Source organism: Euprymna scolopes, chromosome 21 (genome assembly GCF_053919585.1).
Source record: "Euprymna scolopes isolate OS-2025 chromosome 21, ASM5391958v1, whole genome shotgun sequence".
NCBI classification, from domain to species: Eukaryota; Metazoa; Mollusca; class Cephalopoda; order Sepiida; family Sepiolidae; genus Euprymna; species Euprymna scolopes.
The window spans coordinates 91,017,164-91,044,284 of record NC_136502.1 but is presented as its reverse complement, the minus strand read 5'-3'; the positions used below and the strand labels follow the sequence as shown (position 1 = coordinate 91,044,284).

Here is a 27,121-nt window from a genome sequence, read left to right as displayed (position 1 = left end):
CACCAATGATAAAATAAAGACGTCACCAATGATAAAATAAAGACTGTTGGAAATTCTTTATTGAAACTTGGTGGACAAGCCAGGCATAGACTGAAGTTTATTTGCACCAAATATGGTTGGATTGCAGAACGGATTGTGAATTTTATAATGAGGGGGAGCATCTTATATGACATATTTTTATGTGTGGGCTTAGAATACAAAGGTACTTATTTGAAGCATATTACTGAATGGTGATAAAGGAAAGACTGTTGGACATTATGACTGAAACTTGGTGAATATGTCAGACATAAACTGAAGTTTATTTGTACAAAATATGATTGAATTGCAGAAAGGATCATGGATTTTAATAATGATTCCAGGAGTAGCACTTGTATGAGGTTTCTCTCTATTATCATTTTCTATTATGATAAAGCACTGTTGGATATTCATTACTGAAACTTGGTGGACAAGTCAAAGCATAGATTGAATTTTATTTGTACCAAATATGGTTGAATTGCAGAAAGGGATTTTAAATTTAATTAACGAATATCCAAGTGGCATTTTTTTTTCTAATTATTCTGTGCTAGCTAAACTATTTCTGTATATGAATTACGTTGAGGAATGGATAGGGAGTAATAACTCAAGATGACATTAAAGAGACATAGAATTGGGTTAAAGGGAGCCACCATTCGAATAAGGTTCGGAAACATCGATTGTCTTTTCGTTAGGAGCAAAGTGTGGTATCTGTTCTGATACTATACATCATCTTTTTCTGTTCTCGGTGAATGAAGGGGAAATTTTGGTCAATTTTTACGACCTACCCCAGCGTATTATAAGCACCCCAACCTCCCCATGTTAAGAACGGCTTTCGGAATAAACATCCCCCCAACCTCGAAAGCCGTTCTTAACATGGGGAAGTTGGGGGGGGGGGGGTATTCTGAAACATAGGAAAGTTGGGGTGTTTTGCTGGGGTACGTCGTAAAAATTGACCGAAATTTTTCTAAACCGACGCACTTGTTCCAATCCAGAGTCCTTTTTTAAAAACTCACATTAAAAAAAAAACTGACGTTGTGTATAACTCTGCGTTCGTTGGGGAAGAGGGAGCAAGAGAGTAGGAACACTGGTCGAATGGATATCATCATGGTCTATGAAATTTAGTTATACTAATCGGTTGGTTCAATCACGCATTCAGATAAGAATATAACTTCCGCACAGTTTTAAAGGTTTAGAAACCTGTGCTCAATTAATTGTATACAGTAAGGATTAATATGCCGTAAAACAGAAAATCCAAACGAAATGATCGCGTCGTTGAAAGCAGTTGCTGGTGTTTTTGATAATCGTCAGATCAATTTATTATAGATAATAAATTGATCTGACGATTATCAAAAACACCAGCAACTGCTTTCAAGGGAGGTAATAATTTAAATTGAGAAATCATAGTTACTTCCCTTGGATTGTAATTAATTTCAGGAAAGAAAATACTTTTATAAAATGTCGAATGAAGTTTAATCGCTTTAACTGTTATTTTGTTTGAATAAACAATAAATCTACTGATGACAAAGAAAAAAAAAAAAGGAAAAAGAAAACTTATGTTACCGGAAAGAATTATGTATCTACCGACACAAATACTAGTGCACGCGTAGGTGTATCAGAGGTTTTGTAGGAATTTTTGACACCCCTAACACGAAACTGCGAATAAAATATAAAAATCTCGTAATTTCTCTTTTAAAAGTGGGTTGTTTATTTTCTTTATGGATTATACTTCCAAAATAAACTATTAAAGTTGTATAAAATGTAATAGAAATATTATTTAAAAAAAAAAAACAGTAATGAAATTAATTGAATTTTACGAGTTCAGTATTTTTCAAATTTTAAACTTTAAAAATCTATCAAAATTTTTCTATTGATTCTATTTTTAGGATATTTTCAGGGTCAATGGGAAATTTTATGCTCTTTCCAATAAATCTAATATAATATTTTAGACAAACGTTTGTTTTTATTCACGCCCCCTATTTTGAAATGTCTATTAAAAAGTAAATAATTAATTTATGTACCAAAGTTTTATATATCACAAATTGAAAATAAAATATCAATAAATAATATATTCTAATTTAAAACAATACAAAAAAAAAGCATAGTTTTTGGAAATTTACCTGTAAAGTCCGAAGTTTAAAACGTTTTTTTTTTTTTTTTAAACAACGTTGTTTGTATTTTTTTTTTTTTTTTTAATGAAACCTTGTCCTTGCTCCTTTTAATTGAAAAAAAATAGGGTTTGGATTACATTTTTCGAGTAGTTATAAGCTTCGAAAGACAGGGGGTCGAATTATTCAATATTTTTCACGAAGTTTCTGACACACGCCTTCTGTCAGAAATGAAAATAAGTAAATAATTCTTCGGCAGTGTTCACTAACATTCATATAATATCAAAGTAATTTAATTTACTAACCAATTTTTATAAAATTACTAACCAATGTTTCTTGTTTATTCCCCATTCTCTCGCCAATGAAATGTTGTTACAGTAAATAATTCAATAAAACATTTTCCAGTTTGGGTTTATCTTAAGTAGGGCAGCCCGTGGTGTGAATGTGGTATTGTGGTGACTGATATATTTCTAGTTAAGAGTATAATAGACAATTTTAAGTATTTGAGACGAAGGATGACCAACGACACCTATTATCCCCACACTTTTGAATGGCCGTATTTGTTCAAATTGTATTTTTTTTTTTTTACTTTGCGCAAATAAATATTTCAAAGTAATTTCATTTTTTTTTTTTTTTATTATATATATAAATTATTATCATTTCTGATGACCTAAAGAAGAAAAAAAAAACGACTTTTGATTTAGAGTGGAGGATATGTTTTTAGGATTAATTTCAAACAACGGGAGTTTTCCTGCTGCGTGTGCTTTTGTATTTCTTCCCTTTCACGATTTGAAAGTTTCGTTCAGAAACTAGAAGGCACGTTTTTTTTACTCTGTGACTTTTGTGTGACGAAATGGATTTATATATATTTACATAGAAATAAATACATTATTTCTTATAGTAGAATATATATATATGTGTGTGTGTGTGTGTGTGTAATTTTCAGATAAAAGTATATTTTTCATAAATTTATGTTATCAGATTAATTCACAAAAAATATCTATGAAATAATTCGAGAAAACTGATAAAGTTGTTTTCTGTTGTTTTGTTTTTGTTTTGTTTTTTAATCCATAAAAAATTTCATTCGTAATAATAATTTTTTTTTTTTTTTTTTTTTTTTTTTACATACAATCAAATTTTTAACTGGTAAAAAGCATCTTAAATTATTATAACTCCATTATAAATTATCATAAATCCGTTATGAATTACTTGCGGGGAGACCCGACGTTTTCTGGGATTAAATGAGAATCAACAAATTTTCCAGCCGTCCATACGTTTATTATCATCAAAGTCGGTGAAATCGCTCGTTTTTTTTTTTTTTTTTTTTTTTTTTTTTTTTTAATCAGATTGATTGCCTGCTCTGGTAAGGGAATCCCCCTCCACGATGTACCGGAAGAAAACTTCCCATGCGTCCCCATAGTGACTTAATCCACAATACAGTCTAGTCTACATGGCATTGTTGAGAATCTACTGTTGATTTTACAAAATTATATGTAAATAATGGCTTCATTTAAAGTTTAAAATGCAAAAGTAAAGTATCATGGTTCAAACTGTGCTATAAAAACAAACACTTATTTCGAATGTGCTCTCCTGTCTTAAAAAAAAAATCTACAGTTGATTGTATATTTTGCAACAAGGGAAGTAACTCAAATTATTTTAATTAGAATTACTTCCCTTGGATTTTGGCGTGACGCTGATTGTGGTCATGGATTTTGGTAAATGAGTATTTTAGAACCATTCCTCCATGACACTTAATCAGAAATAGACGGTGGCAGCCGAGTTGGCATCCCCGCTGAAAAAAGGTTTACGAATTCTTGTTCTATTTCAATATTGTTTTGTTTTGGCGCTGTTTTACAATTTGTCACTGTGCAAAGGGAGACAACTTCCGTTTACTAAAAGATTCATTTTTTTTCATCTCATAATTTAGGACGTGATATATTTTTTTTTATTATTAAATCAAATCATTAAAAAAAGAAAGCTGCGACGATTTTTTTATTTTTTTTACGTAACAAAGTTGATAACATTCAAAATACAAAATGTACTCTTAACGTGACTATATGACGAGATCCCTGGCGACACCAGATGATCTTGCTTTTCAAATAGAGGAAGAGAAGATGGGAGAGGAAAAACAGATGTTTATGAGATTCCTGTCCACAGAAAAGAGTAAATATTTCAATGAGAGAAGAAATAGTGAATATTTCGATGAGAAATAAATAAATAAATAAATAAATAAATAAATATGATAATGAGATTCTCGAGTTGGCAGAAAAAGCAATACAGGGTCGTTTTCTGGTTTAGGTTAGAACAACAATTCAAATTATTAAAGAAACAATGTTTTGTTGAAAGATACAATGACTTGGGTTCAAAAGGTCTGTTTTGGTGTCTGGGAGATGTTGTGTTTAACTGCCAGATCACCAGCCAGTGATGGATTGGTTGGACAGATAAATAAATAAATTGAATCTAAGGAGAAAACGACGAAAGACGAAGAAGAGAGAAAAGAAAGAGAAAATGAAAAGAATAAAATAATGAGTTCACGAAAGAAAGAAAAGAATAAGATAATGGAAAAGAGAAGAATAACTCCAAAAAGGCAGAGGGAGGAATTTCTGATTTGATAAAAACGATTGACTTTTTGGAGTTAGGGTCCAGAGTCGAGTGTTTTTTACTGACTGGCATCAAGATGTACACATCGCTCTCACCCCGCCAGGGGTGGGGGGCAAAACCTCATAAGAGCTAAGTTGAAAGCTCTTGTTCTTAGCTGGGAAATTGATTAGTGGAACTTAAGTATGCAACCTTCATCATGAAGCTTGAATCAAAGAACTCCACAATAAACAAGTGTAAAACGATTTATGAATAATTATTTTGTTTCGTTATATAAAAATGTCCCAGAGTTTTTCCTTGTTCTCGATTGCCGGCCTGAAATGAAGATACAGTTTGTTTCAGATATCCCCTGACGCCAGATGATGAAGGAGACAGACTGGATCCAGCACGAAGCCAGAGTGACGGCCGAAATCGACAATGTTGCCACACGGACTTAGGGTCATGCACATTTCGCGTGCCCTGAGCAGCAGAAAGATATTTTCCAGTGACCAGTGAGAGTCTGGTCACCTTGAGGGGTCCACCACTAGACAAGTAAGAATGTAGCCCTGCTGGGTTGCATCTATGGTCCTGTGAGTTGAGAACGACGAACACGGCCAGAAGTACATCACAAGTATGCTCCGGTGAACTAGGATAGCGACGGATGCGGCCCGGCCCCCAGCGGGGGTAGGGTTATATATTATATGCATTAAGGGAATCGTTTTTGTTTTCATATCATAATTTACGATGCTAAAACCAACGAACAAACGATATTTGCATTAGATGAAAAAATTTAAAAATAAAGCTGCGGCAACCTTTTTTTTTAATTAAAAATTAAATGTCATGGTAAGGTTTTTAAAAAAATAGTCTTTAAGCTTAAAAAATACAAAGGATGAAACTTTTAAAGATGCGGTTTTTAGTAAACGAGAATTGTCTCCCTCTGCAAAAAAAGTGACAAACTGTAAAACAGCGTCGTTTTTAGGTGTAATAAATAAGAATATCCGTAACCTTTTTCTGTTATAAATATGTTTATTTACTATCATGAATGTATCGCATATAATTGGGTACGTGTCATTTAATAGTGAAAACTGATAGGGGTCATTGTTACGAAAGCTGGCTTATCATATTTTCTTTATGAGTTTCCGATTATTTTATTTTTATTTTTTTTTTGTGTGTGTTTGAAATCTTGAAGCTTAAAGTTAATCTCTAAATGGAAAAAAATGTATTTTTCCATGTAAAAAAAAAAAAAAAAAAAAATTATAATGAAAAATATTTTCACGGCGGTTACAAAAACTCGAAAATTCATTTGAAAGTTAAATAAATTAAGTGCAAAAAAAAAAAAAACCCTTTGAAAAATAAATATTATCTTTCTGGAACTATTTCAAAGATAATTAGTAAATTTTTAAGATACTGAATTGAAAAAGAAACCTTTTTACTAAAAAAAAAAAATAAAAAAAGTTGTTTAATTATTCCCAAAGAAGAAAGAGTTTAGTAACAAAACTCGGCCTTTGTTCAATCAAAATAAACGATAAAGTAACGCGCAGGATTTATATGAAAGCACAAAATGTCAAAAAGTTCATTTTATTTTTAAATTTAAAGAGAAATTTAAACATTATTATACTTTAATTTCTGTATTTTTTATGATTATAAAAAAATATTAATTTAAGTACTCCTGTTTTGTTGTAATAAAAAGGAAGTGTTTATTTAATTAGAATATTTTTCAATTTATACAATTAAAATTTTATTTTTTTTATCTATAAAGATTGATATTTAACTTTTAAATTCAGGAGATTTTTAACAATAGCCAACAGTATTATTGGTTAAAAATTTCTAAATTCAGTAATGTTTGGCAAATATTGATGATATCTGTTTATCAATGTTTTTCCTAAGAATTTGAAATAAAACTATTCTAAAATGCTGTACATTTGCTAAGACATTTGTTAATAAGTAAATATAATACGTCGGGTAGGATGAAAGTTCTGTCTGTTTTTGTTTTCTTACAATGTTGTCAACCCGCACTTCTTCAAATTAATCGTTAGTAGAAATAATCCCACTTTTAAATTATTTTTTCGGGTTTGTATTACTGTACACATAGATTTGAAAAAGTTGTCAAAAAACAAATATATAACAAATAAATGTTATCAAAGGCAAGATACAAGATAAGTTACTTTTCTACCTAACTGGATATATTTTTTGTGTTTTTATTCAATGTAACATATTTATTCAGCTCGAAAAACATAGTGTTTACCGATGTATTCGAAAATTCAAGATGGCGTCTTATTCTCTCTTTAACACTGTGTGGGAAAAGATGTTATAAATAAAAAACCGGATAAAATACTGTTAAAAACTCGCTCAATATATGTTACCGTGACATAGGTTGACATATATTCGGCGGGTTTTTAATAGTATTTTGTATAGTTTTTTATTTATAACACCCTTTTCCATACTTACGGTGTTAAAGAGGGTGTGAGACGCCATCTTGAATTTTCCAATACATCGGTAAACACTGCATGTTTTTCGAGCTGAATAAATATGTTACATTGAATAAAAACACAAAAAATATATCCAGTTTGGCAGAAAAGTAACTTATCTTGCCTTTGATAACATTTATTTGTTATATATTTGTTTTTTGACAACTTTTTCGAATCTGTGTGTACAGTAATACAAACCCATTTTTTCTTAGTGCCTCCGTTCTCCAAATTAATTCTTTATTACTATTACAATACTATTTTTATGAACGTAAGCATTTGTTTTATAATCTTAAAAGTTATTTTTTTTTAAAATTACGTTCATACATACAAGGAAAGTACATACTTGGCCTTTGGGTCAAGATCAAAGTGTAGTATCTGTCCTTCAGATGCTAGACTTCAATTTCTTGTTCTCTGTTAGTGGAGGAGAAATCCTTCACGACTAAGACAATTTTTATTTTTTGTTCCTTTTCTCCACATTAAAAAAATGACCCTGGTGTCTAACTCTGTCCCGTGGGGAAGCATTGTAAATAGGCGACATACAAGGAAAGTATCAAAATATTACATTTGAAATTTTCACGAGTACTGTTATCGTTAAAATGCCAGAAAGCTTTCTGCTCTAATAGCTTCTTTCCTCGAACAGCTAGACTTTGGAATTCCCTTCCTGCTACTTGTTTCCCTGACAGTACTGATATGCAGAAGTTCAAAAGCAACGTAAATCAGCATCTTGTTAATCGTTTTTAGACATGGTCCCAATTAGTAGCCTCTTACGCCCAAGTAGCGATATGCCTTGTTTGGGGTGGAGGTGAGTAAAAAGATCACATGAAATATCTTCTGCAATTATATATTTTTGGGGTGAAAATATTGGATACATAATGCTTAATAAATAATTACAGAAATTAGTTTTTCTACAAGTAATATTGATTTCATTAACACGGATTTTATAGGCTTTTTTCGTAACATTGCTGTTTTTTTTTAATTTTAAAATATTTTTTAAAGAAAAAATAAATTCATATTTTTTAATGTTTTTCAATATTTTTTAAATACTTATAACTGTAATTTTAGTATGGATTTTATTTTATTTTATTATTTTTTCGTTTACAAAAATAACATATTTTCACTAAGATTAAAAACAATAATGAGTTTTCTGGTCGTTAATTAATTACTGAAATTTTCATGAAGTTGATTGATTTCCTTAATTTTGATGAATTTTTAAGTGAAGGGGAGAGTCAAACTGTTTATACATTTAGGGGATCGGACTCTAATTTTGACGTACCTACATCAACCGATAATATCAACATGAATACAATAGGTACTTGCAAAATGAATGTCGATGCTCAAAATGTATGAATATTTTTACCCCTCCCTTTACTTAAAAATTCAGGAAAAATCAGGAAATTAACCAATTTTAATGAAATTTTCAATATTTGTCAAATAATGATCACGGAATATAATGAACCAATTATTTTTATTTAAATCTTAGTGGAAATGTATTATTTGATTTAAACAAAAAATACCTTTATTAAAATTATGGTTTTCAGTAGTAAATAAAAAACGCAAGAATTTATTTTTGTTTTTTTATGTAAATAAAGCATCGTAATTTGTAACAATAATAAAAAAAATAATTTTTACAGGAACATTATGAAAAAAGCCCCTAAAGTTCGTCTTCACGAAATCGATATAACTCGAAGAAAAATTAATTTCTCGAACTATCATTAAATTAAGCATTGTTTATTTAATATTTTCACACACACACACACACACACACACACACACACACACACACACACACAAATTATAATTGCAAAAACTATTTTTTTTTTTTTTTTTTACAGTTACCTGTTTAACGTAATCTTTATATGTAAGATTCTAATATTTCCATTGCACGCATGACCGTATAATCATGAACGTAAGATAATGTTCAAATAATCTTCGAAAATAAAGTTTAAAAAATTAAATTAAAAAACAGGAACATAGAAAAAGAATTAAATTAAAAAATGGCAAAAATTATACGAACGTTCCATGTCGGTAAGTACGGATGCACAGACTTGAAAAGAAAACCAGTCTGTCTTGCCCACCCTCCTCCCCTTTTCAACGACGTACCTGTTTGTGTTTATCAATTTTAAATTTCACGTAAACATTCTGATAAATTTTAACGTAAGTTTGTATTTTTTTAGTGTGTAATTCTTTCAATAATTATAAATTGTTTTCTTAACCAATTGTAATTTTGTATTAATATTAATAAATAATGGTGCTAACTTTTTTTTTCAATGAATGAATTGTCAGTAGTATAATTAATGAATTTAATTAACTTTTATGCATTTTAAATGGAGGGAGGAGGGCTGTTACTAAAAAGAATTTTTTTTTAAGTCGCTCGGTATGCCGGAATAATGTCAAATAAAAGAAATAAATTATGTCTAATTTGTCCTTCCATACATATTTGAATTTTGCCGCTATTGTTTTTATATATATATATATATATATATATATATATATATATATATATACGATAAACCGGTATCGTTCCTTCCACTGTCACATTTAAGTTAAGTCCATTTATTGTATTAATTCATTATCTTAAGACTTTAACTTAACACTTGGAAACAATTCCAGAAAACTTATATTTTTCTTACTAGAAAAAAATGTAAACACGATTTTTGTCATAATGAATTGTTACGTGAAATGTAGGGTTTTTCAGATTTGAGATAAAATTATTCCATGTATTTTATTTTATTTTTTCACACACATTTCTTTCTTGGCGAAATTAACTTTAAACTATAATCTTTCAAACACAATAAAAAAAAAAAGTAATCGAAAATTTAAAAAAATATATTATGATTAGCCGGCGTTCAAAACCATGCCCCTACTGAATCAGCAATAAAATTGCCCGTACCTAGAATACAAAAAAATAATCATAATTTGAGGTACTTCCCAAGGGAAGTAACTCGAATTATTTTAATTAGAATTATTTCCCTTGGTTTTGGGTGGGGCGCTGTAAACTGTTCATGTTAGTATAATAGAATGGGTTTTGGTAATTAAGTATATTAACTCATTCGAGCCATTGTTCCGTGTTAATAGGAAAGTGACAGCCAATTTGGCATCCCCGCTAAAAAAAAAAAAAAAAGAAAAAAAAAAAAGGCCAACCAATTCTTGTTCGTTTTATTTCAATACTTTTTAAATATAATAAATAAGAATATCCGTAAACGCTTTGTTATAAATTTTTTTAAATTTAAAAAGATTTGAAATTTTCTTTTATATTTTTGGAACTGTCAACATTTATTTATTTTTATGAAAATATGTCTGTAAATATATTTTAAAACTATAATAGGTACGGGCAGAAATGGCGGAATAAAAGTAGTTTTGAAAGCTGATTTATCAAAACAAATTTTGTACGTTTCCTATTTTTTTTTATTGCATTTGAAAGATTAATGACTAAACTTAATTTCCAAAAGGAAAATAAATATTTGTATACGTGAAAAAAAAAAAAAAAAAGTTATAAAAAATGTTTTCACTGAGAGTTAACCAATTCAGCTAAATTTTGAAGTTAAATAAATTCATTGTAAAAATCATTTGAAGATAAATATTAGTTTTCTGGGTCTATTTCAAAGATAATTAGTAAAGTACTAAGATATTGAATTAAATAAGAATAAAAAAAACCTTGTTTAACTCCCAAACGTGATAGATTCTTGATTCGCAGAATGTCAACAAAACTGAAGTCTCTATTTACTTATTTTTTATAAACAAATAAACATTTATTTTTTATAAACAAATAAACATATTTATTTTTTATAAACAAGTTATACGGAAGGATAGTCCAAAGGCTGTCTGAAAATGACGTCAGGTAGTTAAAGGGAGGTAAGGGGTGCTGGTTTTCATTTTTTCCCCAGTCATGCATCTGTACATTACTATCGTGAACGTTTGTATGATTTTTACCATTTTTTAATATAATTATTTTTCTATGTTCCTGCTTTTAAATTAAAAAAACAATTATTTTTCAAGATTATATAAAAATTGTGCTATGCTGAAAGTTTCACATTCATGGAAGCAATGAAAAATATTATAATACTACATATAAAAATTATGTGAAACCTGTAATTTAAAAAAAAAAAAAAGTAGAAATATTTCTTGAAATTATGATTTTTTGTGTGAAAATATTAAATAAACTCAATAAATAAATAAACTTAATTCAATGATAATATTGGTAGTTTGAGAAATTGATTTTTCTTTGAGTTATAGCAAATTCATTAATACAGACTTTAGGAGCTTTTTTTCCTGATATTCCTGTAAAAATGAATTTTTTCTTAATTGTTACAATTTAGAATGCTTTATTTTCATGAAAAAAAGGCAAAAATAGATTCATGCATTTTTTTTTTACTACTGAAAACCGTAACTTTAGTAAAGGTATATTTTTTTCAAACAAAATAATATATTTCCATTATCTGCCTCTCTTGTACCTGCGTATCTCCCCATGAGTACAAAACAAGTTGTACACAAGGTTGATTAATGCAGAAACCCAAGCTCCCCTCTTCATTGTGCCACACTGCACCCCCTCCAAGAAAAGTAGTGGGTAATACCTGGAAGGATGGTATCATAACGACCGAACACCTACTATACTATTACCAAAGAGGAAGGTAAAGATTAAAAAAAAAAAAAATTGGTGTATTATATTCCGTGATCATTATTTGATAGATACTGAAAATTTCATTAAAGTTGGTTAATTTCCTGATTTTTGGTGAATTTTTAAGTAAAGGGAGGAGTCAAAATGTTTACCCATTTTGATTGGTTGGTTGGCTATTTTTGTTTTACGGCATATCAACCCTTTTCAGGTTATTTAATGCCGAATCCAGTGATTTTGAAGAACAATTTTTTAATAGAGCATATTTGTTTGTTTTTTTTAAGTCGGTTTCTATTTAATCCATAGTTGGAACCCTAACAGGTAATACCAGTCTGGGTCCGAAATCTTGAATGAAAACAAATTACTTATTTGTACAACAACGTGGCGGGATCCTGCAAAGAGATTAATCTAACAGTAAGATCAGGAAAAGATATGCTCCGATGAAGCACAGCCTGTGTTATGGTCAACCTATCGAGGTAGGGAGGCATGTAAATGACAAAGCAGGCTTCTGAGAGTAAGCAGCCAATGGAATTGCTTACTCGATGAAGCAATCAAAATTTAGTCGGACACTGCCAAATTACCTTGCCTGATATATAAGGTGTGAAAATCGTAAATTTACTCAGTTTAATCGGACTATTATTCTCATCTTGGGTGTTAAGAACAAGCTTCTTTTCCTACTAAGGAATAGCATAGACCTAAGTTGCATTTCGACGCCTCTAATAACAAAATCACAGAAAAAGAAAGCATGATATATGCCCATCCCAAAAGGAAGTAACTTCACAATAACAAAACTCTTTTTTTTTTCTTAGAGTTGTCCCCCTTACATTGTGTTTAAAAAAAAAAAAAAAAAAAATGCGCATGGGTATTGATCCTGTTTCGCAAAACATTTTTTCACTAATATTAACAATTAGTATAGATATGCCGAAAAATTGAGCCATAGAAAACCTTTAAAAAATATCTTAGTGACCCCTGAAGATTGAACCTTCTTTATGATCTTTAGACCCCCCCCCCTCAAACTCACGGTTCGAATTCTTGTAATGCAGAGCCAACCCTATTTTTCCTTAGTAGGAAAAGAAGCATGTTCTCAACACCCGAAGAAGGTCGCAGGTTGCAGCGATCGAAACGTTGTGCTAATAACACCCAAGATGAAAATAATAGTCCGATTAATCACTTATTCAGTTCAAGTTTCAGTTATTGAAAATTTAGGGAAAATTGCCACTTTATAAGAGAATTGCATTTTTTTTTTCTCCCAGACAAGAAATACTTTTCCCACTGAGTATCTAATGAGGCATGAAACCGACACTTAGTCAAAAAGCAGAGGAATTAACTCTCTAACCAATGAAAGACTTTTTGTTCCTATAATTGCAAGTTTTACAGAAATATATTTTTTAAAAGATACGGCATAATTATGTTGACACAGCAGTTTCCGTTAGATCATAAAAGTTGGGCGATGCTGACCTTAGTCAGTACTAAAAATGGATGACCAGATGCTGTATGTGCTCTGAAGCCTGGTAAGGGACGGATACTGCCAGGCTTTTTTTTTTTTTTTTGCCCAAGACATGCTACAGGAAATAATACAGCATCCCCATGATCCCAGGTACTCTCAGATCTGAAATATTTAGAAGAAAGCTTGGTTCAGTTTTCAAAGACAATAGATAATCCTTGTAAGGACGCTTGTACATTTATGAAACAAGAGTTGTGCAATCTCTAACCTCAGCTCTCCTTAATCAGCACTGCTAGATTCCACTGGCAAAGAGAAGTGCATGATGACTGAAAACAATGCTGAAATAAGTGGAGAGCACATACAGCACCTGGTATTTCATAATGGCCACCCATTTTTGTATTGATTAGGTTCAAAGCCGCTTAAATTTTAATCGGGAGTCTCCAAAACTTTCAAACAGGAATCCATATTACTGACTTTTTAGTGCTATATGATTACAAAAAGAAAAGATGACCATGATGTGTTTTATATGGTTTTGCTGATTAGATTTGACTTTTAGTGAAACTGGTTCTCCAAAACCTTATTCTTTTTAATATTTTGAACAAAAAGAAAAACCACCACACTATTTTCACACATTTCTATTTTTAAAAATTTTCCCCAATATTTTTACGTTATCTATAAGAGCTCTATAGGCCAGATTAAAGACATCAGTGGGCCGTGACCCACGCGCTGTAGCTCAGGGATCCCTGATCTAATTTAACAGAGTAGAACTTCATACGTGTTAGTGTCCTATGATGACTGCCAAAAGTCAGTGATACCGGGTTAACACATTCCAGAGGTATTGCCTCAGGACATGAGTGGATGGGAACGAATATGAGGAGTGAGGCTGGCATTAAAATTGCATTATTTGGTTATCTGTGAAAAAGCAAGCAGGTTACGTTCGTTTTCATTAAAACTTGGAATACTACTTATTCTTCCCAATAAAAGTTTACATAAAATTAATTTCGAAAATTATGATTCAGAAAGGAGTCAAAATGCAGATTTTCTTATAAACAAATAAACATTTATTTTTTATAAACAAATAAACATATTTATTTATTTTTATAAACAAATAAACAATTATTTTTATAAGCAAATAAGCATATTTATTTTTTATAAACAAGTAAACATTTATTTTTTATAAACAAATAAACATATTTATTTTTTATAAACAAGTAAACATTTATTTTTTATAAACAAATAAACATATTTATTTTTATAAACAAGCAAACATTTTTTATAAACAAGTAAATATTTATTTTTTATAAAAACATATTTATTTTTTATAAACAAATGCATTTATTTTTATAAACAAGTAAATATATTTAATTATTTTTTATAAACAAGTAAACATTTATTTATTTTTATAAACAAATAAACATATTTATTTTTATAAACAAGTAAACATTTATTTTTTATAAAAAGTAAACATATTTATTTTTATAAACAAGCAAACATTTATTTTTTATAAACAAGTAAATATTTATTTTTTATAAAAACATATTTATTTATTTTTTATAAACAAATACATTTATTTTTATAAACAAGTAAATATATTTAATTATTTTTATAAACAAGTAAACATTTATTTATTTTTATAAACAAATAAATATATTTATTTTTATAAACAAATAAACATATTTATTTTTTATAAACAAGTAAACATTTATTTTTTATAAAAAGTAAACATTTACTTTTTTATAAACAAATAAACATTTATTTTTATAAACAAATAAACATATTTATTTATTTTTATAAACAAATAAACATTTATTTATTTTTATAAACAAATAAACATATTTATTTATTTTTTATAAACAAATAAACATATTTATTTTTTATAAACAAGTAAACATATTTAATTATTTTTTATAAACAAATAAACATTTATTTATTTTTTATAAACAAATAAACATTTATTTATTTTTTATAAACAAATAAACATTTATTTATTTTTTATAGACAAATATACATATTTATTTTTATAATCATGTAAATATTTATTTTGTATAAACAAATACATTTATTTTTTATAAACAAGTAAACATTTATTTATTTTTATAAACAAACATATTTATTTATTTTTATAAACAAACATTTATTTATTTTTATAAACAAATAAACATAATTATTTTTACAAATAAATAAACATTCATTTATTTTTTATAAACAAACATATTTAATTATTTTTTATAAATAAACATATTTATTTTTTATAAACAAATAAACATATTTAATTATTTTTTATAAACAAATAAACATTTATTTATTTAAATTCTAATGTCCGACTCATATCAGAGTCTTCATCAGGAAAATACAGCCAATTACGTTTCTTAATTTTTTTAGATGAGGATTGGTTATTCATATTATTTGGATTCTTTGGACTACTGTTCTCATCTTGAGAATCATTTTCACGTTTCAGTCGATGTAACCTCTGACCTTCTTCACGTGTATCTTATCGAACTTGTGGGGCTAGGGTTAGAGTACTTGCAATAAATCAATTATAAAAGTGATATTCTACTGAAGGTTGAAGGTTCAATCCTCAGTGTGAGTGACTGAAAAATACAATTGCGAATTACTTAGGGCCTCTAAGAGCATGCTACCTCTGTGAAGTAAATAAAAGGTTGTGTTCGAAATTCCATCCAGATTTCAGAGTTCAACAAGATACACCTGAAGAAGTTCGGAGGTTACATCGACCGAAACATTGTAAAACTGACACTCAAGATGAGAACAGTAATCCAAAGAATCCAAATAATGTGAAACACTGACAATATTTTTTTCTTTTTACACGGCATGTTGTCACTTGGCTGTGATCCGTTCTAATCGAAGGTTGAGATTTTCAACTCAAGTGGTTTTGTGCTTTTTTTTTTTTTTTCAATTTTCTTATCAGTTTGTTTAAGCTGAGGATGGGGCATCCTACTGGATGCCAAACATTCACCTGTCTAACAGAGATTTTTTAAGGATTCTAATCGTCCCTTTAAAAGTGCAATTGTTTGAATCTCTCTTACACTTGGTTCACAGAGTATATTTTCCAGGTAGTTTTTTAAAAAATTTTCATGAATTTAGTTGCTCCTATAATTACTAGGATGATGGTGAGCTTTTTAAGATTTCAGTTTGTTTTCAAAGTTGGTGTACATAAGACCTTGGTATTTCGTTATCTTTTTTAAGCTTTGTTTAACCCTGAATCATTGGGGGGTCATTACCTTATCCGTTTTCAAAATACATAACTGTATGAATTGCATAGTCATAGTGCATAACTTATTCCCAACTGTTCTTTCTGGTATGTGTGTGCGAGTTAGTAGTAAAAGTATTTCATTTGTTTAATTGCATTGAAATATGAAAATTATGTTTTTACATGTCAAAATGCAGATTTAAAAAAAAAAATAAGCAAACATATTTATTTAAAGTAAAAAAAAAAATATTGTCTATATTTTCCTGATTACGACTCTTATATAGGTTGAAAATTAGAATTTAAATATGTTTAGTGCAACTTTACTATAGTGCATCTTTAAAAAAATGCATTTCATAGAAAACATTATTATGTACTTACGTGTCATGGCGAAATTAGTATAAATTCCAAAACTTACAAATAAAAATGGTCCAGTAGAAAAATAATTATGAGTAAAAACGGGATTTTTCAAAGTTGCAATTTCACTGTAAATTAACCATTTAGATGATTGAAATTAGGAGATAACTGCTTTCAGGTCGGCCATCTTGTGTATTCTCGTAAATACTATATGCTTTTTTTCTGAAAATTAGCTTTAGCACGTCTTCTGGTAGCACCGTATGTTTATTTATATAAAAAAAAAATGCATTTTGACTGATCTTTGAACCTTAATAAATTTCAATTTTCAATGCATACAAAGACTCAAAATATTTTACTAATAAAATTAAATTCATATTTACTGTTGTAAATACTTTTAGTCTTAGAGATCGATTTGAGTTTTACGCAAATTATATTTGACTTCAGATAGAGATAGAGGTAGAAAGAGAGAGGCATAAACTATTCCTCCCGCCCTCGGCTTGTAAAAATCTTACATGAAGTGTCAGAAGTTGATTGATGTAACCAGATCAAAAATGTATTGTTTCTATTTACTTTCCTTCCCATGAGGGCAGAGTTTTTTTTTTTTTTTTTTTTTTCTACACAGGAATCACCACTCATCAAGGCCCGGAGGCCACTCGAGGATAAGGGTTAATGGATATTAGTCAATGTGATTATAACGTAGTAAACATAAGCAGTGGGAATTTTGTTAATTGGATTACTTAGGGGGGGGGCGGTTCATCAAGAACTTGTTTATGTTGGACTTGAAGACAACCAGATTAGACACAATGTCAGGTTTAAATGTGATGAAAATCCAACTTTCCCAAAAGAGGTATTCTGAGAAAAAGAATAATTGACTTAGTCTTTAAGGATTTTTCTTTCATGCAGCGCCAATTATATAGTTTTTTTAAAAGTTACAATTGTAGTATACTGGGGTGTTTATATAACTGTTCATGTATGCAAGGGTTTGTAGTGTTAGTGATTGTCTGGCTTCTTTATGATTCTCAACTTTATGGTTGTTATAACGTGTGGTGTATATATTTGTGTTGATATAATAAACAGATACAGTTCAACAACATGGATACACAACAATTTAAAATGAACAGTCTTTACAAAAAAAGGGAAGGATAACATCCTTCTAGGGGTTTACATCTGGCTAATAGGGAGGGAAACATATCTTGTTTATCTTTTGATCTTGTTTGACGGATTCACAAAACCTGCAACGAAGATATATTCAAAGGAAACGGCCAAAAGTCTCAGGTTGTATTTTTGGCAACTTTTATTTCCAGAATATTCATCCCTAGGAAGTTGAATATTTTATTTGTATACATTCTGACTATATTGTACGCCAGACAGTTTTCCCAGCATACAGTCCCCAGAGACAGTTGCTCTGACTCTCATCTGTTCAACTGTATCACTCCAACTCTAAGTGTATATAAAAAAAAACCTATCTTCCTTTCTAATTACATCATCAATACATGTAGCATTAAAAGATCATCGCCTGATCTTTTGTCACATATTTTTGTTTATTATTTTTGTCAGCTAAAATCCCTAATTATTATTTAACTGAAAATTTCATTACCAACTTATTATTTATCCAAACTAAAATTCTTAAATTGTTTCTAAAATTCCATTTCATCAAGTTAACATGCCTGATACATTTTTTAGCCGACAAAAAAATCTAGACTACGAAACAATCAATAATAATCATCTTGTTTACTTTCCGGCATTTTCCCAGACCAACACTCCAAATATCAACATATCTTGTTTTTAGAAAATATTGATTTCAATTTATATAATTACATATGGTTCGTATTTACTGTTTACTTTTCACAAAGATTTTCTACTTTCACTGTAGATTTGTTATCATGCTAAAAAATTTCCACATTTTACAAAAAATGGTAACTTATAAGATTTAGTCCAAACATTTTTGTATTCTCACTTTCAGAGTTAAGATGGAATATTTTTTTTTTTATATAAAAAATCGAGTTTATTTTTTGTAATTATCTTTTTTAGCTATTAACCTAAAGATATTTACCAAAAATAAATTCTCAACTGAAAGTTGGGACTAAATCCGTTTTATTGTTTACCAGCATACCACCTGGTCATAAGATACGCTTAAATATGATATTTTAATTCATGCAGATTACATATTTATTATTATAGAGACAATTCTCTATTGATGATTATATTGTACCTAATATATAGTAGTGAGATCAAAACTAATATTCATATATTTTGGTGCCATCAGCTGGAATCGAAATCAAAACATACAGCTCTCCAACTCCCATTCCTTAGCCTCTGAGCTATTCCGATATATATATCTCTCTTTCTCTCTCTATTATATATATATAAATTCACCTGTCATCCCGTTTTTAAAAGATGGAATTGCCCGATCATCGAAGACTAGATGCAAGCAAGTAAGAAAGCAAGCGAAGTCCACAGAATTTTATAATTATATAGATAACACATCACTCAATAAATTCCAGGTTGGATGACACCACTAATAAAAAATGTATATGTTTTTAATAGTGTATTCTCCTTCATATATCAACTTGAGTTTAATCGGATTATTAGTTTACAAATTACAATTAATTAACTTGCAATTTTTCAAATAATGAAAAAATCTTTGAATTTCGTGCGTTGATAAAGCATTGCTTTCCAATGGAAAAATATTCAAGACAAGATGCAAGCAAGCAAGGTCCACAGTATTTTATAGTTATATTGATTTCAATAATACAGCGCAAAATATTTGATAGTTTGTGCTGACAGGCTCAGATCACTTGAAGGCAGTCAAACTTCTTGGAATCGCAAATCAGCAAGTGGTTTATGATTAATTTAGTCGTACATATAGGAACTCCTAAAAACCGTCTGTCATTAACGGAGGACAGTAAAGATGAAGTGTAATATTAGACAGGGAACCGCCATGTTGTATGCTAAGTCTACATCACAAAGGAAACCAAGAATAGAAAAGAACTTAAACTTGTTTTTCTTTCTAGCAAAGACATTTATTTTCTCATTGTTGCGGCCATAACGTCACCCACATGATCTAGACCGTTTTTCATGCCTCTCACATGATCTTAAACGTTATTTTCGTTCCATGCTCCAAGTCTCTCCCATAATTGTCCTCCTCCTCCTTTTTATAATTTTTTTTCTTTTCTGTCGCATATTTTTGCATATGACCGTCCGTGCTATGTTACATCAGAAGAGATATCAGACTTTGAGTTATGCATTTGCTGCGACCGGTTGTTCAAAATGCATTTTCCAGTCTAATTATTACTATCTACTTTTGTTGCTAGTCAAAGATATACACACACTGACAGCGAGTAAAACACAACACAGCTGATCTATAAAAATACATATTGTTTTCATTTCTCACTGGCAAATCAGCTTTTGATTATAAGTTATCACTGCTGTTTTTACATTTCTGAAAGCGCGTGAGATGAGAGTGTAGTTGTGTGGGATGTTGGGTGGTGAAGAAATGTGACAACCTCTCTTCTCTCTGACTGACTGCCAGCTTTCTCTTTGTGACGATTTATTTATACAAACATTCTTTTCCTATTGGAATGTTTAATATTTCCTATTGTCTATTGGTTCAATGCTTTGACCGATATCTTCTCATATTTCTGAGTCAAATTATTAGTGATGGGACGATTCTGATACAATTACTGATTCCGATACAATTACAGATTCTGATTCTTTAAAAATCTCTACATATTTAACTATATAGTTGCATTTTCTTTTCTCTGGTTACCATAAAAACACATGTTATAAATGTACAAATATTTTCCTAAACATAGAAATATAATCGTGTGGGGGGGGGGTGATCTATCGATTTTAGTTTTATTCATTTTAAACAATAAATATTTATTATTTTATCATTATTACCAACAACAGAAGATTATATTAATCGGAATCGAAAAAATTTGTACCGATTTTCTGATGCCATAACGTTTCTTTTGTCTTTTCGTTATGGCATCAGAAAATCGGTACAAATTTTTCCGATTCCGATTAATCGGCCCAACGCTACAAATTATGTATTCCATTGGACAATGGGGGAAAGCCCAACATTCATCACATGGAATCCATCTGCATGTATGCAACCCATCAAATGTTTCTCTTTCCGGGGTCACGCCTGCCAATATTCAACATTTGTAGCAAAAAGGATTGTTATGACCTAAAGGTCATCCCTAATGAGGGTAGACGTGAAAATAATCACAAGCTCTTATCACTCCGAGCCGTCTGCTTCTTTTCAATGATTTTCTAAACACAACAGTTCAGCTAACCCCACGTACAAGTCCAGGCGATTGATGTTAGCATAAAATAATCATTACGTAAATGATGAATAAAAAAAACAAGTAACAGCTTCATGAAAATAAAAGCCTTTCTTGATTCATGTAGTTTAATGAATATACAAAGTAATTTTTTTTACATATATATCATTAATAACTTTGTCGGTTGCAAAGGAAGCAAAGAATAGGAAAGAACTTCAACTCACTTTCTTTTTTTCTTTTTTTTTTTGTACGACATCTATTCCCTCATTGTTATAGCCAGGATGTCATCCACATGATCTCAAATGTTATCCATGTCTCCAATGTGATCTACTCTTTTAAAGTCTTTATTTTTTCCTACCAGTGACGTCATTTCGCATGCATTAGCATACATGCGTCTACACTGTTACACTTAGACATCTTCTAGTTCAACTTTGACGAAGAGTTTGTTAGCGTCAAAGGCTGTTTCATGAATCACACTGAATTCATGCTTTTTACATTTGCCTTGTTTCTTTTTTACTTTTATTCTTTATTTTATGAACAGGACACACCGACACCAATTTTGATCTTTGACGTTCTCTCCTGATGTATTAAATTTGATTCAGTTTAGAATGACACAAGTCCATTCCATACACATTATAAAACGACCACAATCTTTTTAAAAATGTAACTTATTTTTCATAATTTTTTATAAGTTTCTTTTGAGGTCGTCTTTGATGTGGAGTAGGGAAGAAGGCAGATACCCAGATCCCAAAGCACTGCTTATTGCCTCGGCCTGCATGCCAAAATAATTTTTGAATGAAATGTCTCCAAATAATTGTCAAATATTTTTTCTCATATAAAATCTTATTATTATTGTTTATATTATTATTGTTATTATTCATATTATTTTTAATATTATTTTCATATAATTATTATTTATATTATTACTTATATATATGTTATTATTTACATTATTTTTAATTATTTACATTATTTTTATAATTATGATTATTGTTTATATTATTATTATTTATTACTTTATATATCTTATTATTTATATTATTATTTATATATATATTATTTATATATATATTATTTATATCATTATTTTTATATTCTTATACATTTTTATATTTTATATATATTATCTTTATAATTTTTTATATTCTTGTTTTTTTCTTATTATTTTCTTATCTATATTATTATTATATTATTTATATTTTATTTATGTTATTGTTTCATTATTTTTATTATTTTATCATTATTATTCATTATTACTTTATTGCTATTTGTATTTTCAGCCTTTTGCAGAAATTTGTAAAATGCGTTTTTTTTGTAAAATGCTTTCTTTTGTTAAATGCTTTTTAATCAAATGCTTTTTTTGTTATATGCTTTTTTATTAAATGCTTTATTTTTGTTGTATGCTTTATTGTTTCATGATTTGCTTTTCTTTTTCTAGATTGTGATGACACTGTTGACGATGGTAACCATTCATATTTCATTTGTATTTTTTTTAACTCCCGGAATCATCAAAATAAAGCCTAGAAGTTTTTTCTCTGTCTTCTACACATGAGTGTAATTTAGTGATAGAAATATGTTTTCTTGTTCCTTTTTTTTTTCATTTTTGCATGGTAGACTTAAGAAATAGAATCGGGTTGTTTTTATTGTCTCAGTGTTTTCTACATATCTTTCTGTCTTCTAAATACGATCTCTGTCCTGTTTTCATTTTTATATAGATTATATCCGTCTACAGAGTTCATGAGAATTCTTAAAAACATTCAAAGTAAAACCTCTCTGACAATGAAAAACAAAGGCATGAAAATATACAAATGTACACCATTAAATTACAGAATAGACCATTTAAAGCATTTGACCATTAAATTACAGAATAGACCATTTAAAGCATTTGACCATTAAATTACAGAATAGACCATTTAAGCAGATCCCATTAAAATACAAGTGCATTTTTAAACAGTAAATTACAATTTGGTCCATTTAGGCAAATACCATTAAAATATGGATTACCCTTTTAAGCATTTAACCATTAAATTACAGAGTGGTTCATTTAAGCAGATCCCATTAAAATATGGGTTAGCCTTTTAAGCTTCACTCAGTAAAACTGGTCATTAGTTAATTGTACTCCATTAAAAGAGTCCTTTTATGCATATGCCATTAAACTATAGGTTACCTAGTCTAAGTATATGCCATTAAAATATGGGGTGGCCTTTTTAAGGGTATTAAAATACTAAATGATTTATTTAGATGTATACAGAATGATCCATTAAAATGGAGGAGCCCAGTTAAGTCTGCTCATTTTAGAATACACAATGAAAGTACTCCAACAAATGAAAATACACTTTGATTCAGCTAAATAAATAGCATTAAAATTCAAAGGGTTCATATAAATATGCAAGCCATACAAAAAGGAGTTATTATATTTTTTTATGATGCATCAAAATGAAAGAAACATTTTTAAAAACTTTTGTTCATATGTGTTGTAACCTTTGAATTCTTGTATCCTTTGAACAAAAGCGGTACAACTCCGATAAACAAAATCCTATCCCTTTACTGTAGAGGTCCCTAGATGCTAGAAAACCTTCTATGCTAGTATTTTCTTCCCCATAACTACTAAGCTTTGGAATTCCCTCCCTATTTCCTGCTTCCCTGATTGTATTAACATACAGAAATTTAAATGTATTACAAACAGACATCTTACTGCTCAATTCCTTAGAAAACGTCCCAGTAGGCATGGTCGCTAATAGTTGCCCCTTACATCCAAGTAACAATATGCCTTGTTTAGGATGAATAAGAATTTTTTTTTTTTTAATTATTCTTTTTAAAATGATTCCATTGTTGGCATTGGTTTCCCTGATATCTTTCTAGTTAGAATTATTTTTAAAAAGAGATCAGGTACTCACAGAGGAGACCATGAGAAGGTTGCCAATTTAGCACACTCAGGTTGTTAGTCCATGTTGTTAGCCATTTAACTGTCATCATCTTTGATATTATAATGAAAGTGAGGAATTACTACAAGGGGCATTCAATAAATAATGTCTCTGACCCACTTCTCATGGAAGTAGAACAGCAAAACTTGGCATAGCTATTAGCCTTTCTCTACATAAGAACCGCCTAGAGTTACACATTTCTCCCATCGTTTAATGCAGCTCTGGAGACTGTTTTTGAAGATCACCCTAAGTCGGTTTGCCAACCACAACATGACTTTGGAAATCAAGGCTGCATCATCTGGGAAATGCTTTCCTTTCAAAAACAACTTCACAGCTGGAAAGAGGTGAAAGTTAGAGGGTGAAAGGTCAGGAGAGTAGGGAGGATGAAGTCGAATTTCATAGCCACATGCCTGTGCTTCTATTCTGATGACGTGTATGTCATGGACACGAGCATAATCTTGTAGAAGAATACTTTTGCTACTCTTACCCCAACCCCTTTACTTTTTATAGCGTCTCTTAATTTCCTCAAAAGTGAAGCAAAATAGGTTCCTGTAATTGTGATACTCTTTGCCAGGAAATCTATCATAACTAATCTGTCCTGGTCCCAGAAGACTGTGAAGCATGACCTTGCCATGAAAGGGCTAAACTCTTTCCTTTTTTGGAGGTGGTGAGTCTTTCTACTACATTGACTGGCCTTTAGTTTCTGGGTCATAGTGATAGACCAATTTTTTTTTATTTTTTTTTTGAAAAAATTTGATTCATTTTCTTGGCACATCTATAAATTCATCAAGCATTTGATACATTCCACCTTCTAGAAAGGTATCAGCAAACTGGGGATCCATCTGCTAGATACCTCATGCATATGCAAATGCTCAGGAATGATATTTTTCACAGACGCATACTAATCTCGACCTTGTGAATTATTTGGCAAAAAATTCAGTTCAATCTTCAAAAATGGCTGCTTTAGTTTGACTGATAGATGCTTCATCAATGACAGAAGGGGAACAACCAGATTCCACAGATTTCCGTTCATGTTTGAACTTACAATGCTAGCGTTTTACAAGGTCATATGATGGGGTATCATTACCATGCATTTCTTACATTTCATTAAAAGTCTTTTCAAATATAACAACTGGATCACTGCTCGACACTCAACAGGCCCCATTTCACACCTGACTCAGTTCAAACACCGGTAAATTAGAAACCATAATTAGTTCAGGACTGTAATTTGCCGCACAACCCATAGAGATATAAATCATCGTACATGCAAAATTTCAACTGAACCAGACAACTGGAAGTGGCTCAGGGGCATTACTTATTGAATGTCCCTTGTTGGTCTTTAAGTTTGTTAATAGAATTACTAGTATCTCAAACAAATATCGCTAGAACATGGTAATAGTGTTGCGGATTGCACTCAAGAGTACTGGTAATGTCCTATTATTTGAAAAAGTAATGTCTGTCACTGAATAATCTTTTTCTTTCTTTCTTTTTTTTTTTTTAAACTCTTTTTTTTGATTTCTTCTACTCAGGATTTTTTTTTCTTTTTTTTTTACTTCCTTTCACTTTCTTGACACTTTTTACATCCAAGTTTTCTTTTTTTTCTTCTTCTTCAGTTTTTCAATATCTCTCGCTTATTTTTCTTTTTCTTTCTTTCTATGCCTAAATATTTCTTTCCATTTTTCATCCTTCCTTTCCATCTTTGTTTCTTAAATGGTTACGTCTTCTTCTTCTTAACCCCTTTTTCTTTCCTTCCTTTTTATGTTTAAATCTTCTTTTCCACTATGCTTAAGTCCTCTTTTCTCCTTGTATTACTTTCCTTGTTTTTTATGTTTTACATCTTTTTTTCTTTCTTTCCTTGGATGTTAAAGTATCACTTCTTTCTTATCCTTCGTTTTCATTGTATGTTTCAGCCCCCCCCCCGCTGCCCACTTTTCTTTTTTTCTTTTTTGTATTTTCAAGTCTTTTTTTCTTCTTTATACGGCATAATCATGTTGACACACTGGTTCTCGTCAAATCACCTAAGTTAAGCAACGCTGAGCCTGGCCAGTACCAGACGGGTGACCATTTGGGACTACCAAGGCGCTGTATGTAGGTGGAAGGTCAGGTCAATTCTGCTTTCCAATGTGCGTAGTGGCAATGTGTACACACAATAACAGCCATATGAAAAGATGATAAAGTTTACCGAACTCCATCATCTTGACTGCGGTTGCAAACTTTCTTTCTTTCTTTTTTTGTATGTTTAATTCTTTTTTCTTTCCTCCATTGTTTTTCTCCTTTAAGTCTTTCTCCTCTCTTTCTCTTTTGCTTTCTTCTCTTCTCTGCACGATTTATCATTTCCTTCTGAAACCATCTTACCAAAGACCCAAATGTACGCCAATAATATTTCTCTCCAAAAAACTATAAAACCCATGAAACATTGCATGCATAAAAAAAAAATATAAATAACCGTATTCCCTAAATACTAACAGTTTTAGATTTGTATCGAAACCACAGAAGCACAATCATTCTTCGGTTAATCATTAGCATCTCAAACAATTACCTTTAAAACACAGTGCCAGTGTTGCCAGTTGTTATCAGAGTACTGGTAATTCTCTCACAGAAATTGGTATATTGATTTCAGGAACTTTAGAATGATCAATTGCCCTGAAATCTCCTCTCCTGTGATTACTGCCTAATCGACAAAGGAATGCAGGCCGATCAAAAGATGTTTTTTATTTTTTTATTTTACTTTTTTAGCCAGCATCTTGCTACCCAACTCCCCACATATGATGTCTCCTATAATTCACAGTATCCGCTTGCAGTGGCAATATGGCATGTTTGGGATAAATAAAAGTAAAAAAAATACATTTTGAACAATTTATTGTACTTCACTTTATCAACTAAGCAAATATCAATATTGTCATTACATATATACTGGCAGTGAAGCCCAATATTGTCCGGGATTGAATGCTCGAAAGCATGTGGACCCGATCTGTTGGAAGTGGGGGGTGGGGGTGTCATCTTTGTATGATTCTGTATTCTGGTTTACTTATTATTTTTAATTCCCCTCCGCTTTTTTTTTGGCTTACCTCTAGAGTTAGAATATTCCAGTTTCTAGGGTTAAGGCCAGCTTTACCTTATAATTA

General features: G+C 30.1%; 1 protein-coding gene and 1 long non-coding RNA gene across 4 annotated transcripts in view; one reads left to right on the top strand and one right to left on the bottom strand.

Moving 5' to 3' along the window:
- LOC145242574 (uncharacterized) overlaps positions 1 to 27,121 on the bottom strand; it is a 118,369-nt gene that overhangs the window by 13,803 nt on the left and 77,445 nt on the right. The window lies entirely within an intron of this gene.
- Positions 1 to 27,121, top strand: part of LOC145242572 (uncharacterized) — a 135,111-nt gene that overhangs the window by 82,244 nt on the left and 25,746 nt on the right. The window contains exon 4 of one of the 3 annotated variants that reach the window (XM_080105664.1): positions 22,511 to 22,534. The exons of the other annotated variants lie outside the window; for them this stretch is intronic. Coding sequence (XP_079961790.1) covers positions 22,511 to 22,534 — 24 coding nt within the window. The remainder of the gene's footprint in view (positions 1 to 22,510; positions 22,535 to 27,121) is intronic. 3 annotated transcript variants of the gene reach the window in all.